This window comes from Embiotoca jacksoni, unplaced genomic scaffold, assembly GCF_022577435.1.
Source record: "Embiotoca jacksoni isolate LCO1_2020_lvr unplaced genomic scaffold, fEmbJac1.0.p SCAF_7, whole genome shotgun sequence".
NCBI lineage: Eukaryota > Metazoa > Chordata > Actinopteri > Embiotocidae > Embiotoca > Embiotoca jacksoni.
Window position 1 is genome coordinate 7,457,635 of NW_027185425.1, and position 18,042 is coordinate 7,475,676.

Sequence of the window (18,042 nt, forward strand, 5' to 3'; positions counted from 1 at the left end):
TTCCAGTAGGCCTTGCCAATATCTCTCATCAAGCTGGCAAATGTCCGGCCACGGGATGAGCACAGAAGGCGGCAATGGCTCACATCCTGACCTAAAAATAACAAGCACAACCAAGATGCTTGTGCTAAAGCCTATGGCAGACATTTTCTTTGCCTAACCTCTAAATACACAGGCATTTTTCGCAAGAATCTGTGTCACCAGGTTTCTCCCAGTGGAGGCAAGCCGTGTTCCATCAACATAAATGATAGCAGAAGCGAGTGCAAGATGGGACAAACATCAAATGCATACTGACCTCCAAGCTGTATTCTTCCACAGTCCTCCTAAGCGGGTCCACAACCTGCCAGCAGATGAGGATGCATAAGTCGATTAGCAGCATCCCGCCAACGATAATCAACAGCTTCTGGTCCTTTATGATCTGGAGAAGGAAGTGAAAATGAGACGTTTGTATTAGCCAAATAGCCCACACCTATGTAAAACAGTAGTATGTGTGTCTGTAGAGTCATTTCAAACAACATTTCTTATTGATCAATATAATTATGCGAATCAAGTGATTCTCATCCTATCTCAAGACCCAGACCCCTGCTGCTTTCAATCTAACCATCTAATCAGGGACTGATAACAATGTATTTACTGCAATTACCCACCGACTAAGACAGGAAACCAGCCAAACTGTGTGGCCAAAAGCCCAAGACACTTTTTTACACAGTCAGTAAATGTAGTATATTTAGCAGATTGTACTTTAATGGAAGAGGGCTGAGAACCACTGGTGGACATTCAGTTCTGTCAGTGCTCTATGTTACCACAAGCCACAATTTTGTCACTTTGTGGAGTGAGAATGTGGAAAAGATACACCAAACAAGAGCCAAAGCTGTCAACCACTAAAGCGCCTCTTTTGTACCCTGAACTTTGGAGGGATGAAAGCCATGACCTGTTTGTGATCTTTATTTATAAAGGTGTTTGACTGTCTGGATCCGTGGATCAAAGAAAAGGTCAGTGAACACAGGCTGGACTCTGTTTAGCTAGCTTCACATAACCCAAATGCACCTCAGTGGTCTTGCACAGGTCTCCATTGGCCAGTGGGCTCAAGGCGAGGCGTAAAAGGGACACCTTTTCAGGATTGTTTAAGATTTAGAGGGCATCATAGTACAGACAAACAATTAAAAACAATTAACTCGTTCTATAATTGACACTGAAATATGTCATTGGGATAAAAGGAACTGCTCTTCCTTGGTTTAAATTGTATCAATCACATATATTTCAATTTGTTCATGTCAACCTGGATGAAAAAAACAATATTCTAACATGTAAATAGTTGTGAAAAAAGATATTTGCAATAATTTTTGAGAAATGTATTAAAGAATAAATCTCTACACCACCATCTGCTCAACTATAAGATGTTACTCTGCCAAACGAGTCAGACAAACTATGTAATGACTCTAAGTTACCTGATGTGTTATCTATTTTCTTTCCCCAGTAATTTTGGCAATCTGACATACCGGTTGGGCTCCCATGTCTTTGTCTCTAGTGATGAATTTCACTGAGAAACAGTCAAGATAATTGAAAACATTAGATGAGCACACGGCCCTGAAATGACTGAGAATATGAACAGAGCAATAAACATGTCTGTATTCTCTATAACTAAGCAAAAAATGCCCAGAAAAAAACAAGTCAGTAGGCCTTGAATTGTGAGGATTTGTCAAAATATTGTTTTCAGACAAACTCGGCTCTTAATAATGTGTGTACTTATTTATTATACTGTATGTATGTTTACTTGCGTATGCAACTCCTAAAATTAATTTATGGATACTTTGTGCTTGTTTAGTTTTGCCCTGTGTGGGGGGTAATGTGTGTATGCACAAGTGTCCAGTGATATGTCACCAAGGAGTATTTAGTAAATTACCAAGGTAGGCAGACTGACAAGTAGCAGCTACGAACAAGGGCCTGCAGTAAGGGATTGTATACCAGGGGATTTTTTTTTAAATGTGTATGTTTATCTGTGTAAGTGCCATGGACATTGTGTGTGTTTGGAGAAAAAGGACATTGATGCATCCCTCCCTGCCGGCTGCTGCCCACAAGTGGAACCCTTATCGAACTCGTCCTTGATTTACAATCTCTGCTCTCCTAGTGTACAGGAAAGAAGATGAAGGGAAGGGAAGGGAAGGGAAGGGCAGGGGAAGGAGTGAGGGATGCAGCTCCACTGCCATGGTCTGAAGAAAAGATGGCTAACACTTGTGCTCGACCCTCCCCTGACAGCAGTTGGCAGATATTTCAGGGCACCAACAGCAACTATCACTCTACTGAAGCCAAAGCACCTGCACTCAATCAGTGTGGCTAAAGTGGGATGTGTGTGTGTGTGTGTGTGTGTGTGTGTGTGTGTGTGTGTGTGTGTGTGTGTGTGTGTGTGTGTGTGTGTGTGTGTGTGTGCGTGCGTGTGTGTGTGTGTGTGTGTGTGTGTGTGTGTCCAGCACACAGACCCAGGCCCTGGACCACCAGGGAACACATCTTGAGGGTTAAAAGCTAAAGTATTCAGTTGAAGTGAATACTGCTTCTAAAGAAACAATTGTTTTGTCTCTGTTAGCAAGGGAAGTTGGGTGAGAGAAAGGGCAGTGAGCAGAAATAATAGGCTGTGAAAGGGCAGGGCAATACTGAGTTTAGAGAGGGAAAACGGTTTTGTTTTCCTTAAAAGATCCTTTTAGAAAAAGACAGTGAACTAAAGAAATATATTTTTACATATACATATATACATATACACACACATACAGTATGTATATGTATATTTATATATATATATACAGAAGGCCAGGTCCAGTGTCTTACACTAAGAACATGGACGTAAATGTGGTGTGATGACCCAACCTCAAAACTGCAGTGGCGACTCAAATTAAAGTAGTTCATGGCTCTTCCTTTAACCTGTAATCTGGATTCTCTTATCTTACTCTATCCTTTGTCCTCTTTTCCCATCTTTCGTTTTTCTTTTCATAGTGTCCAACCTACTTTCTTAACCATTTGGGCCACATTGTTTGTCTTGTGCCTCTCTGCCCCGCTTTGCCTTTGCTCCTTCTGTCTCACCACCCCCCCCTTCTGCCAGTATTTCCCTACATCCCTCCGACTTATTCCACCCTTTGATCCATCCTTCTTTCCTCCTTCTCTTCCTGCTTACTCTCTGGCAGGCCACCCACACTTCCTCCAATATGCCAGTGAGAGAGAGAGAAATAGAGGGGGAGAACAAGGTCTATAAATACAAAAAGGCCAAGCACAGTTACAACCCTCAGTGAGCTCGGCACCACTTTATATAACTAGGACAGTGAAACAGATTGTGTCAGATGTTTAAAAAGCCATTTGTATTTCTAGCTCCTTTTTTTTTTTTCCCTCAGAGAAGATTCTAAAAACAGGTGCCAGGGGCTGCCAGTGTTTTAGAGTGTTTGTTAAAAAAAAAAAAAAGCAAGAGTCTGAACACAATCACCCACACACCAGTGTTGGGGTTTCAAACAGCATGTGAAGCCTCCTGGATAAGCTTGTCAGGTCTCCAGGTGGCATAGGAGAAGCTTGTGGTTATATGAACTAGTAGTTATACTATCAAAAGGATGCACAGGGTGAAATAAGGAAAAAACAAGGTTTGGTTTTGTTAACCATTAAAAATGACTCGTGATTAAATGGCTATTTAAGTAGATAGCTGCCCTGGATTTGTTAAAAGAAAATATATGTATAAATACAAACATACAAACTTAAATGTGAATGAAAAATCAAAGCATTTAAAGGAAGCACTCAAAGCACTAATGCTTTGCTTAAAGAATATTGAAGAAAAAATATTAGATATACATTTTATTACTAGCATATACAAAATATATAAAATTTTTCAGTACCTTCTTCTTCATCTTCACATTTTTGAAGATAGCATGCACCCTCCAGGTCTTGGCAAACATGGCGCCAAAAGCCGTTGTGTATCCAACAATGAGGATCCACGTCCGAACCTATCAGAACAACAGTAAGACACATAATTGTTGTCATGTTGTAAACTGGTGATTAAGGCTCAAAAACTAACTGATCTGACAGGTATTTGCATTTTTCTCAAGAAGATCATTCAAAATAGAAAAGTGGAGCAGTCTAAAAATAAGAGGCTGTCAGGTTTATTTTTTGTCTCCAAGAGCTCTGGGAGAACATCCTGGACCATGAAGCTGTCACACTCCTGAGAGTGTTTCATCTTAATGAAAAACTAAATGGAGACCTTTTGCTTCTTTGGCACAAAGGACACTGATGATGTGTTTTAAAAGCTTAAAATTGTAATACAACTGAGAAAATCCAAATTTAGCTGCAGAGTCTGCGTGTGTCTAGAGTTGTGTGCTTCTGCCTACTTTATGTTTGATTGCTGCATATGTGTTTATCTGTCTACATGTACACATTTACACCAAGCTGTCTCCACATAGAAATCTTTACCATATCAACAAAGTCATAGAGTATACAGCAAAAAACAATTAGACCTTTTGTTCTTAAGGAGACCAGCACATATTGATTGGTGGTGCATGGATCAACCTCGGTGCTGCTGCTGTAGAACCTGGTCTGAAGCGACAGGCTCTGTTTTGGCTCTGCAGCCAAAGATTCAGCTAGGTCATGGAGGTGCAACATGTTCCCTGCCTAACGTCACTTTGGTGTGCCTGTGTATGTGACTGTATCTGGGAGGTTGGTATCTCAGTGGAAACCAGTTATCACTGTAATCAAAAGTCTTTAATTAATCCAGTATCTACATAGTCACACAGTAATGCTACCTGGGGGGAGACACTTAATGTGCTCCGTGCTAGCTGGAGTCCTGAGGAGAGAGATTCAATCAGTTTTTACTTGGTCTCATAGTGCATGTGATTAGTCTTTCAGGAGAATTCTCCATATTTTAGCAATCATTTTACATAATGTGAAAAAAATGCAAAGAATTTCATATACTGTATATTCAGACAAAATACACTGTAAATGAGGGACCAAATCTTCTGCAGTCAAAATAAAGAATAATAAAATTCGTAAAATGAATACAGTATATTTTAGTGCAGTCATTTTCAACATTTTAAGGAGTGGGACTCTCTTTAAAAATGTTCACTTTGCACTGTTAATGCTAAATATGGTGGGCATCAAACTGCAGCTTTTATTCATGATTTTATTGATGAGAGAAAAATATGGCAGGAACTCACAGTGCAGAGGGTCTCAAACTCTTTGTCAGAAACAAAACCTCCATCCAAACCAAACAGGAAGATAGAGGCGTATGAGAGCAGGCCTCCTAAGATGATCAAGTTGTTCATGTAGGGACTGGACATCTTGATTAGTCTGAAAGAGAAGAATGAAAGATTAATTTAGAATTGATTAAAACAGATGTCAGATTAAAACAGAATCAAATAGTCGATCGTATCAAATAATAACAGTAAATTCACAGAAAGATAAAAGTTAATCACCATCCTCATGCTTCATCATTCTTTCATTTCAATATCATTCAGTCTCCCTGGACTCTTCCGTCCTTCATTCATCTGTCCACCATTCGAACACCAAGCTTCATTTAGTTTCCCCCTTGCACTCTTCATTTATGTATTTCACCATCACAAGCTAGCATTCACTCTTGAAGCTGTGCTTCTACAATGCTGCATGCTGACCTGTGGTTTCGATTCTTGATGTTGAAGAAGAGGAAGGCCCCGGCCATGAGCATGCCCAATATGGTGATGGTGGACAGGATGCTGTAGAGCGGCACGTTGATGTGGCGCCGCTGCAGACGCACAAACGTACGATCCTTGGGAGGCTCCACACCTATGAGAAAAATAAGTTTTATATAAAAAAGGTGTCTCAGAATAAATGAGTCTCAAGAACAGAATTTTAAAAATGTTTACTCAAATGCTGAATTTCACAGCAGTTTTTCTGGACATTTTAACTTTCTTCAATGAGGTTTCTCAAAATAGTGACACTGCACCAGACATCCAGTTATTTGAGCTCCATTTCCTGGTTCTCAGTGTCCCCTAGTTGAGTGCATGTTTCTCTGTGGTTGTGGTTGGGCCCTGCACTTTCTTATCTTTTGCTCTATTTTTCTCCCGCCAGTGTGCCAATCGATCGCAATGGCATCATCTTACACGTCTCCACTTACTGTGGTCAACGATGTGGAAACAAGCTTTATAGATGGTACAGTCCTAGTTTCTGTGTGTGGGGTAAGGCCGAGAAGATGGAGAAAGAGTGTGAAGGGGGAGAATAGCTAGGAGGATCAAACAAATTGCAAAATATGTCAACACAGGCAAACATGGGAGGGGTGAAAAATGGACCTGTAAATAATTTAGCAGATAGAGGACAGTTTAGAGTGGTGAGTCCCGACACTGAGTGGTGGTGTTGTCCGAGTGTGTCTGAGTATTTATGTGGGCTGCAGGGAGTTTAGGTTCAAGTGAGCAAGTGAAAAGAAGAGGAGAGCGCTGAAGTGGTAAGTGGTGGACCTTTAGCCTACTGTATAGGCATATAAAACACACATCAGAACACCATTTTTTTCCCTCTCTATAGTTTTACATCCCTCCGTCAGTCCTGACTCTGCAAAACACAAGTCCAGGAACACACACACACACACACACACACACACACACACACACACACACACACACACACACACACACACACACACACACACACACACACACACACACGTCTTCTTCATACCTTGGAACCTGATGGAGTTGTTGATGAGGTCCAGCACGTCAGCGATTGCGTTGTACTCGCCCACCTTTACTTCTTGACCCTCTGTTGAAAACAAACACAAATATGGACACATTGAAATAAGTGTATGTACTAAACCTGTCCAATTATTATGCACTTTCAAAGTAATTAAATCTGCTGCACAAAACAGCTTTAAATGCTAGCAGCAACAATAACCCCGCAGGATCACAGTGACATGGTCAATATGCTGGTTGTTTGCAGGTATAATAATTCTAACCATTTTAACAGTCTTAGTTTAATATGTTGACATGCTATTATTTACTATATAGAGATAAAAACAAAATATGGCTAAGGCTGATGAGAACATTTTAGTTAAAATATTAAAGACACTGATGGTATCGCCTGAACTCAAATGTCTGGACATAACATCTTGGCAAACCATTCACTAGTTGTTAAGAAACTTCACCAGATACCACACATTTCAATGTCATGGTGGTGCTCTTAGAGAAAAGTCTGGGGAATCACCAAAGTCATTAGGGACATCCTCTGGGAACCATGAATGTCTGTATGATTTGTTCCAATCCACCGAGTAGATGTTGAGATACTCTTTCGATGAATGAGTGTAAAGGTTGTCGTGTTGGTGGCACTAGATGAAACATCAGGGACTCACCAAAGTCGCGAGGATTTTTCCTTTGGGGAACACGAATACGAAATATCATGGCAATCCATCCATTCCATTTTGACTGGCCAGTAGACTGACATTACCATCCCTACAGCCACACTGCTAGCAAGGCTTAATGACATGCCCAACACTCAGCTTCATGGTTACATCAGTTCTTGTGGGTTTTATACCATGAAAATTATTTAAGCAGCTAATGTAAAAAAACAGTGTTTTTTTCAATTTTACTTCTGTTTGATCTAAACCGTTGAGAGGGGTATATTCTTAAAGATTAAGAAGAGAAGTTTCTGAGTCCAACAAATGTCTCAAGAAAACCAGTTTGGAAGCCAATCCTGGTCCAAAATTTACACAAGTGTGATGTTAAAACTTGAAGCTTCCATTGCAAATAAAAACATAATGGACTTAGTTAATATTTAAAACTAAACTTTACCATAATTATTTAAACAGTAATTACATTTTACACACCGGATTTAAAACGAGGGAGGACGCTTGGATGTAATTTTAAGAATTTCTTACAATTTCTAAGTAGACTTGTTTATGGAAAAAAAAACATATCCGATACAAATTATTATTCCAATCAGAGCATTTGAACATATCTGTAAGGGATCTTTAATTAACCAATGAAGTGATAAAACAAAGAATCATGGTTACAAAGCAGCTTGGCAGGTTCATAAAAGTGTGCATCAGTTAGCTATATAGTTTTGCTTTGTTCTACAACCTCATAGAGAGCTTTTAATCACAAAATCTTCCCAAACCCATTGTCAGGGAAATTCTATTATTCAGGCCAGAGATATTCTGAGACTCCTCAGCGCTAATCAACATTCATCTTGGACAGTTAATTCATTAGGTTGGGGTGTCCTTACGGGACCCTTATCCCCCATCTCGGGAATCAGAGGAGTTCAGAGTATGTCTGGCCTGGACAATAGAAATTCCCTGACATCCATCAGTGGCTTAACAACATGTCCAAAACATGAATGTTAAGGCAATCAGTAAGATCAAGTTCTAAGACTCTCAATTGGTAACTTTCATTTGCAGCTTAATATTTTCAGGAAGGGTTTTTCCTGTTTTATACAGTCTCAAGTTCTAGTTTATTTTACCTTAATGAAAGTCAATGACAAGCAGCTTTCGCAGAAACCAGCTAACAGGCAAAGACAAAAGAGCCTTTTGTCTGCAAATGAGACTCCAAATGATCACTATAAGAATTTTCAGCTGATGTTAAAGGAAACAATAGATGCAGCCATTCATTTGTATTTATTTTGCAAACTGCAATGGCTTTCATACTTGCTAGATACATTCAAGGGATTGTAAACTGCTGTAAACCACACCCTGGCATCTGTGTTCTCCTCAATAACAGCTTTTTCATGGTTTAGTGTTTTCTCTTTTAGAAACAATGAGTCTCTGGTGTACTATTGGAGGAAGCATGACCTTGTCAGACAAACCTGGGCATTCACTCATAACGATTACTCACTTATGAGTGTACACCAGAGAGGAAGGGGATGGGAAGGGGGGACAGATTATCCTGATTTTTGTTTGTAAGCACTACAAACAACCTGCAATTTCTTCTGGTGTGCATGCACACATCTCTCTGCTCCTACCTGTTATCACTCTCACAGTCCCACTGAACTGTTCTGCAGGAATGTCCTTGACTAGGAAAATAACAGACAATATCAGCTATTGCAGCATCAGAGGGCACTGTGTTCCCCTCTCTGCGAATCTCCTCATCTGATCTCCAGTTCTGACATCAAAGCATCAGGAAATGTTGAAAATGACAGACTGTACGTAACAATTTAAGTAGAGTAAATCAAATTATTAAGATGTGTATTTGTTATTTATCAGGGTTGAATGAAGATCACTGGCTATGTTTTCCTTGACCACATCCTTTGTTAGAGTCTAAACAGCAAAAGTGATTGTATATCAGCATTCCTCATTTGAGATGTTAAAATGCTATCACAGCACTTATCACCAAAGGGTATATAAATGACTGCAGCAGGCTGTTAAATTTAACCTGTCGCTCAGTCTATGCATTGACATTTCATGTTGTTTTTGTTTGATTATTTTTTGAGAAGATTGATTGTAAGAATATGCTGATTAAATTTAAAGCACTTCATGGCTTGACTCTGAGCAAAATTCCTGAACTGCTACTACCCCAAACCACAGCGCAGCCTCAGATTTTCAGTCACTCAGACTCTTCTAGCTGTTCCTAAGACCCGGCTCAAGACTAAAGGCGACTGAGCTTTTTCAGTCAGGGTCCCTCAGCTCTCAAACTAAAACTTGACTACCAGTGACATCTTTCAAATCACTTTGTCAAATGCATATTTTCAACAAATAAAAAAATTCAATTTGAAATGCTAAAACATACATATCACAAGTCCACATTTCTCTTATTATCAGGCAACTTTTTATCAACACAATCTGACACATCTTTTGTAGCAGTGTTTGTGAATGTGATTAAGGTAATTTAGAGTTATTTTTCTGTGAGGTTCACATTAGTTTGTCTTTGATCAACTGCATTTCATTGTATTGTCTTGTAAGATCAGTAAAATTTCTAACATTGAAAAAAAAAAAAAACCGCTGCTTCCTTTACAATCACTGGTGGTACAGTTCAATGATATTCTTGTGTTAAGTTAAAAGGAATTTGAGAAGACTATTGCCTAGAGGTATACTGACAGCAACAAGAGTGTTGCAATATAAAATTCCTGTAGAAGATTACGGAAAAGCAGGAAATTAATTTATACTTAGGGTTGTGTGTTGTAGCTGGTGAATCATATCAGATCTAAAACATCTTAACCTTTATCCACACACATTACAGCCTCACCTTTCTGATACAGTATATATATCATTAAGCCTCTCCTCTCTTCACAGAATGACAGAGGCCATGTTTCCTTATCTAGCATGACTGGCAGTGTGTTGATTTAAAAATCTGTACTCAGAGGGGCAGCAACTAAGATCAAGACCTCTGGTAGAGAACTATCTCTTATCCCCATGAGAGACAGGGGGAATAAGAGCCATCGAGGCCCCTGACTAAGAAAGTCTGACAGGGTAAAATGGAGGATCAGAAGAGGAGGATAGATGATAGGAGGATCACTCCCTTTTGAAATATTCAAGCTGGGGCTGTCCCTCTTGTCCTCTACACCCAGCTCAGGATCTTGGTGTGTCAAAAGGGTGAGGAATTCACAATTCCTGACAAATGAGGAAGAAGTGATGGTGTGACCATCAAGCAGGGATGGATGAGATATAATAAGGCTAAAAGAAGATGGTGCGAGATACCCACAGTAGAACAGGGGAGGATTTGATGGAGGAAGTGAATGCTGGAGACACAGTGGACAACAAGGTGAGGAATAGGAGAAAGGGGAATATCAAGAGGGGAAACAGAGAAACACAAAGACAATGAAGTGGGCAGCTATATGTCACAAATTAATGGAAATGTGTACCTGTGACTGAGGCTGAGACATTCCTGTAATTTTTTACAACATTTCTCCCCCCCAAAAAAAATCATGATAAAAATGATAACATCCACTTTCCTTGCTCTTTCAAAGCTACCAATTCCTTTAGACTGAGTCCCCCATCATCTCGCAACCTAACATGTAAACCTGCTGTAGAGAATCTCTCTCTCACTCTCACAAATGCACATGAACATAAAGTACTGACGCAACATTGAACACTTTTCCTCACCCTCTAAACATACATTTTCTCATGACAGCCCTCTGTCTGCAGTCACCAATAAAGACAAACACCAACATGTGCATGAGCACACACATACTGCTCTCTATATTTATTCTGCTTTCAGACAGAAAACACACACACACACACACACACACACACACACACACACACACACACACACACACACACACTCAGTGTGTGATGTAAGCAGCCAGAGGGATCAAGCCCCTCTGCAGTAGGGAAGATAAGATGGTTAGGCAGAAAGGCCTGAACAGCATCATGCAGTGTGCTACATACAGTCTGGGAAGCCTGGGAGATGGGAATCCCCTGCATCGAGATGCAATCTCTGGGTTATTCTCCCACTCAGCAGGCCCTGCTGGCTCAAAAACAACCTCAGGGTGATGCTACCATATGACGACAAAGAGTGATGAGGTATGCTTTTCACGTATATACGTCCATGTGTACATCTTACAAACAGAGTTCCTTGTAATTTAGAGTTCCCCTAACCTGCAGCGACATATAGAAGGCTCGTGGAGACTTTTATCACCAGAGAAAAAGGACAGTTTCAACAATTCATGCTTATTTTTTTTACACAAAGAGCCCTTCTGGTCATGTGAATATTCCGCTCCGGACGAACAAGATAAATGTGTTTACAAAGCTTATTCAAATATGTGCAATCTTTTGACCTCCCTTTCTTGTTAATATGACTTCTAATTGAAGCCAGATAGCTGTGGTAATCCTGAAAAATGTCTAAAACAAACTTAGGACTTCTTAAACACAAATGTGAGTGGATTCAACAAATTATGGCAATAATTCTGGCAGCAGCTTGGTGGAGTCGGGTTGAGAACAAGTCCATATAGCTACATTTGGGTTTGACAGGTGCCTGAAATACAATATGGCAAAACACAGTTCTTGATGCTCAATCAATGTTTTTTCACATAGAAAAGAAAAATAAATCGAGCATTACTATTTGTAAACAATGAAAACAGAAGCCCTTAAATAACTAAGACATGAGAAGAAATCGAGGCAAGTTAATCTGACAAATACAGTAGCAGCAGTCACACTTACCTTGAAACTGGTTAAATTTTATTGTGCCCATCCTTTCTCCATTACGAAACATGACTTGACCCTGAAAAAGAGGAATACAAAAATATAATATGTATCTTTGATGTATAAATACACATGCTATACATATATATTTTAAATTGGAAAAACATATTCTGCTGAAGAGGGTGCAGTCGAAGATGTAAGGCGAATTCAGCAGAAAAGAAAATAGATCAGGGCTTCTTCAACTAAATTTATGTGCAGTGTTTTCCTGATACTTGAGCGTTGGCAGGAAAAGGGCAGAGTCTCGGCTCCTGCACACTGCATCTCATTTGATGAGAACTAGCTGAAATTGATCTGTTTATAGAGGTAAACAAAATTATCCTTCGGCCAATTCATTTGCTAAAATCCTTGGAACAACATCGGGTCAGCAAGGCAGCCTGATTTAACTGTGTTTGCTCACTTAGCATTGACACAAATCTGGGCAGCATTTAAAAAAAAACTATTTGAGAAGTGCATCTCACATTTGGTTGCTGAAAAGTCCAGTCATAAGCCAATCCTATTTCTTAATACTGACAAAAAGGTTTGTTTATCTGTCAAACAGCCAACCTAAAATGGCAAAAGATAACAATGGAAAGACTCTGATTTAAACTCCACAGGAACAAGATAAGAAATTTCAAGCCAAGGAGCGTCTGGCGAACACTCACAAAGTAGACAAAAGCAATTCAACTTTTGGCATTATCGTAAGACATTTCCAAATCAATTGCGCTTCTGTCACTTCATCTTCTCCCAGGTTTCCTATTCTTTCTCTCTCTCTTGTTCTATATTCTCCTTCCCACTCCATCTTCTCTTTATCTCTGTCTGCCTCTTCATCTACCAAGACTGTTCAATTAATTCAGCCCGCCATCTGCTTACAGCGCTCCTTAATTAGGCATTTAACTGGGTTTACATACAGTATTAGTGGTTGGCTGACAAAACAGGTGAGACAGACAGACAGACAGACAGACAGACAGACAGACAGACGGACAGACAGACAGACAGAAAGGTAGGTAGGTAGAGAAGGAGGGAGAGAGGGAGAGGGACAGAGAGAGAGAGAGAGAGAGAGAGAGAGAGAGAGAGAGAGAGAGAGAGAGAGAGAGAGGGATGGATGGATGGATGGATGGATGGATGATTAAAAGAAAGCTGGAGGGAAATGTGGGGGGAGGGATAGAGGGGGAGCTGGAGAGCTAATTTTGCCTCAAAAAAGTGGCAAGCTTTGAAGTAGCAGAGCAGAATCCCTCCCCTCTGTTTGAATCCCAGTCTTTGTGTGGCATCTTTGATGTTTGTTTGAGTGTGGCGTACGCATACTCGTCTATGTGTATTCCTCGAACAAGTTGTCACATGAGGTCTATGCACATGCATGTGTCCTTGATGTATACAGGTGCAAGCTACTCCTGGGACACGAGATTCTCCAGAGCTGTTTTTACCTCGGTGATGTACAAAAGATTCTCTGCTACAAATGTCACACCAAGTCAATCTGACTTGTCATCACTAACAGGTTCCTTTTGTTACACACAGCTCTTTTCCACAATATGCTATGCAATTGTGCCTTAAGTGTAAGTAGGACTGTACAGCATACCTCAGTTCAGCTCATTAGGTATGACATTCAGATAACTGTGGTGTGTAAACAGGGTCAGACAATGTAGGTTTAAAATAGGAGAACTTGACTTTAACCCCTAATGACTTTGATTGTTTCTAGGTTTCTAGAATAGCATGCTACACATGCTCTCACTCCGCATTAGCATTGCTACCACAATTGCCCTTCACATCAGCAATACTGGAGCTATCAGAAACCTTACTTAAATGGCTTGTAGTTATTTTAACAGCCCCCAATGTGTTCTCTCAAGTGTATACACAGTTTGAAGAATTTGCAAAGTATATAAAAAAAATATGCAGAGGCACCGACTCTGACAGTCTTAATTGGAAATAAATGTCTTTGCTACAAAGATTAAATTAAGAATTTATTGCAAAGCCTCTTTCTACAGGGTATCATGCATGCTATTATGCAGCTTAGGCAACCTCAATGGACTACATTGAACCAGACAGGTGTGCCTTGGCTAGTATTCAAAGGACGTTCAGTCCTGTGTCACAGCGGTGGCTGATGGAGCAATCACTGTGTCTGGGCATGTGTGTGTGTGTGTGTGTGTGTGTGTGTGTGTGTGTGTGTGTGTGTGCGCGCTAGTGTGTGTGTGTGTGTGTGTGTGTGTGTGTGTGTGTGTGTGTGTGTTGTGTGCATGTGTCTGTGAAAATGTCTTTCTGAGGTGAGATGGTGGAGGTGGCCAGGTATCACTTTGTCTGTGGAGGTGAAAATGCTGTCAAAGACAAGAGTGCTAGGGTCAAATGAGATGTCAGTTTGTGGGCTGCAGGTGTGACATCCTCTGGGTTTTCAAGGATTTAGGTGGGAACACAGTTGATGTGAATGTAACAGTTATGCCAACACATATATGCACGGACACATTACAAGAGAAAATAAGATGCACATAACCCTCCCGCTCTGTCTCACCTCAGCCTCAGGCTGTGCTACTCACTTACATTACCCAGAATGACACTGATACCAACACAATGACCACTGACCACAGATAAAAAAAAAAACAACAACAGCAAACCACACCTAAACCCACACTCTTGTCAACCTCCAATCACAATCTGATGTGTTTCTTCCCATGCAGTCCTCCCAGGTGGATTCCAGTGTACATTCTTTTGTGGTTTTAGCAGCTATCTGCACTCTCTACACCCTGGAAGTCTCTCCAAGCTTAGGTCAGATCAGTACAGAACGGATATGGTTTGGTCCCGGGAGACGTATGATCCCATATGATTAAGCACACATACACAGATAACATTTAAACCAAGCGGAAACAGCCAGGATGTGTCATTTTGCTGGTGCTTGCACATGAATTAATTTTATTATAAACCGGGTACAAGTCATTGCAATTCACAAGAAAATCGTTGTGTAATGGCTGCTTTTGAAATCTGAATTAGAAAACGGCATAAAAGATGAATGCAGCGTAGAAGGGAAATTGCCTCCCTAAGTCTTTGTCGTGTGGGTGGAAGTTTCTATGTGCTACGTGTGTGCTACATACAGGGAACACTTTTGATCTCATTTCATGTAATCCCTTAAAAGAACAGTCATAACGGTTGACACATCTTAAATCTTCTGGTATTTAATTCTTTCGCAATGCCAGTGTCTAACATTGTTCACCATATGCACAATAGTCTCGCTTGTAATTTCTTATTCTTCTGAGGATGGCTGTTGTCAAATCATCATAAAATGAATTTAGCTGGCTAAACAATATTCTGTATGTAAATTATGTTTTGTTTTGTTTTGTTTGAGGATAAGCATCAGCAAAACAAGGGCATGCAGATTTACTGTAGCTATACTGACAGTTTAAACTGTGACTTGTAAGTAAATAGTAATATACAAACTGTACACTCTTTATTATCTCAAATTCAAGTGGCTCATTTTCTTATTTCTACATCATTTACATCACTTCATTACTACCTCGAGATAGCAAACTAACTCCGAAGGACAAAGTCCAGCAGCATTCATGAGATTCATTGACAAAGTGAGACATGAGTGATGGCTCCTCCGAAAAAGTAACTAAGTACTAGATATTTATGTACTATACATAAAAGAGATTTTACATATAAATATCTTATCAACTACTTAAATAAAAAAAACAAAAAAAAAACTGGTTTTGACTTTTACTCTGGTACTTTCAGAGAGAACGCGCTATATGCCGCCTTCTTCAAAATAACCACTAAACTGCAAAGTAGCATTTTTGTTATGATTTTTTTTTTTTACATTGTGATACCGCTATATTCACTTAATGATTTGACTCCATTATTCCACCGGTGACGGGCATTCGGCACATAAGTATACAAGATCAATATGAGCCAACGCGTATGAAAGGGGGAGAATAAGTTTGCAAGACTCCTCAACCAGCATAACAAGATTTCATCTGCTTTTATGTGCCTGGAATAACAAGTGAATGAAATGCTACAAGGCTATCGATATTCCTGCGCTGCTTTGCTTCTCTGAATCTTATAGGGAAGGCTCAATGTGATCAGTAGACCTGACTGGCTCTGTGCTGAGAGAGGTGAGAGTAGAGGGATGCTGAATGATGACGCAGGATTTCGTTTGGTGCTGCAACACACAAACACCCACTGGGACGCCAGCCACAAAGGGCCTTACAATAATAAAAGCCTGTGCTGATTTTTTCTCTCCTTTTTGTTCCTTCTTGTTCTGTTGACATCTTTATTGTATTTGAATTGGTATCTCTGTGTTATTAGCTGTCTTGTGTCCCATCTTAATTTCCCCCTCTCAGCCTACAGCATTTATTGAATGTTAATGTGCAGAATGCTGAGTATTTATCAAACACTGCACCTCTGTAATTTTCCATACAGCTCCTTCGTTTTCATATCCTCAGTTGAAGTTCAGGCCATTTATTTGTAGCCCCTGTTATAAATATGATATAATACGAGTAATGTCCTGGTGTACTGTAATGTACATGCCCACTGGCTGTAAGGCTTGGAGCAGCATGGCATCCTGTAATAACAGAGTGGCCTTTACTGGGCCAAGGGAGCAAGAGATATCCTTTAACAGCTCAAGAGAGTGTGAGTATACACACACACACACACACACACACACACACACACACACACACACACACACACACACGCATACAGTACACGCACAACTTGTAGCTAGCATTGCCACCAGGATCAATCTTGAATGCAGTAGAGTGAGTCTGTAGCACCAAACAACATCACCTCAGGTTTCATTCAGAGACAAGTACGGCTCAGTAACCTTCTCTGCAAACCAGCGTGTCATTTTACAGAGCAGTGATAAATGCCTCTGAGAGCTATTCTCGCCACAAACATATATAAACAGCTCTGTTTTTATTTTGTGGTTTTACATGCATGTGCACTATGCATAATTGTTTTTCTCCCTGAGCTCCAAATTATGTGCCACATCAGTATTAAGAAAAATGTTTTGTCGACATGTAATGTGTAGCATTTGACAGTTTGTGGAGTATGCTTGTGTTGGCATATGTCAGTCAAGTGTAAACAGCAGGGGCTCTGGTAGCAGTAAAAAAGTAAAGTAAAAAACAAAATCAACAACATTTTAACTCCAAGGGTGTCAGACTATTTTTATATTGTGCCATACACTTTTTTTTTTTATATTTGACTCTTCTTTCAAACAGCAATCTGCTCCATAACTCACCGTAACACCGTAGAAGTTGGTCTCATTCATGACATCCAGCACCATTTTTCCTACTTCGCGGTCATCCACGGTGAAGTTGTGGTAGATGTTTTGCTTTTGTTTTATCCGAAGCAGTTCCATCACTCGCGTCAAGGTTTTAGCAATGACCCAGATCCCATCGTAGGCAAAGCCGTGAAACTTGCTTGCCTCCACACCTTTCTGCTGAAGCTCTCGGCTATACTCCCTCTCGTACTCCTTAGGGGTCTGAAAGAGAAGAAGAAGAGAGGAGATTGAGCTGAGAAAGTATCCATCAACACATTTTTTTACCGATGTAGTTTCACTACAGAAGAGCATTAGTGTTATATAATTTAAAATACATTATAATTTTTGTAACATGGACCAAGGTAATAGACATTTCCACACAATTTGCGATGATAGAAAGTTTGTATAAATAAGTTTGCGTTGAGGAAGAAATGCCCCTGTGATTGATTCAGACTGAGGAATTAAGTTTAAAAACATGCATCTGGGCTGTCTTTTGGAAACAAAGTTCTCTGATGTCTCCAAAGACTTTTCTAAACCCAATTACAGGAACACTTTCAACAGATGCTCTCAAATATAATCACAGGGAAACCTCAGGATGCAGTCACAGGAGTGTTACAATTCTATAAATAGAAAAGGAGAAGTACAAAAACCTCCAGTGATGACTCGGCTCAGAGCTAAAAAAAAAAAAAAAGAAAGAAAGACAGCTACAATT

General features: G+C 40.0%; 1 protein-coding gene across 1 annotated transcript in view; it reads right to left on the reverse strand.

Annotated features, from left to right (window-relative positions):
• The window catches only part of gabbr2 (gamma-aminobutyric acid (GABA) B receptor, 2), a 179,009-nt gene that overhangs the window by 51,362 nt on the left and 109,605 nt on the right, over positions 1-18,042 (reverse strand). Inside the window, exons 7-13 of the mRNA XM_069175712.1 lie at positions 17,310-17,552; positions 12,071-12,131; positions 6,664-6,744; positions 5,628-5,778; positions 5,175-5,307; positions 3,864-3,971; positions 293-415 (exon numbers count right to left, since the gene is read on the reverse strand). Coding sequence (XP_069031813.1) covers positions 293-415; positions 3,864-3,971; positions 5,175-5,307; positions 5,628-5,778; positions 6,664-6,744; positions 12,071-12,131; positions 17,310-17,552 — 900 coding nt within the window. The remainder of the gene's footprint in view (positions 1-292; positions 416-3,863; positions 3,972-5,174; positions 5,308-5,627; positions 5,779-6,663; positions 6,745-12,070; positions 12,132-17,309; positions 17,553-18,042) is intronic.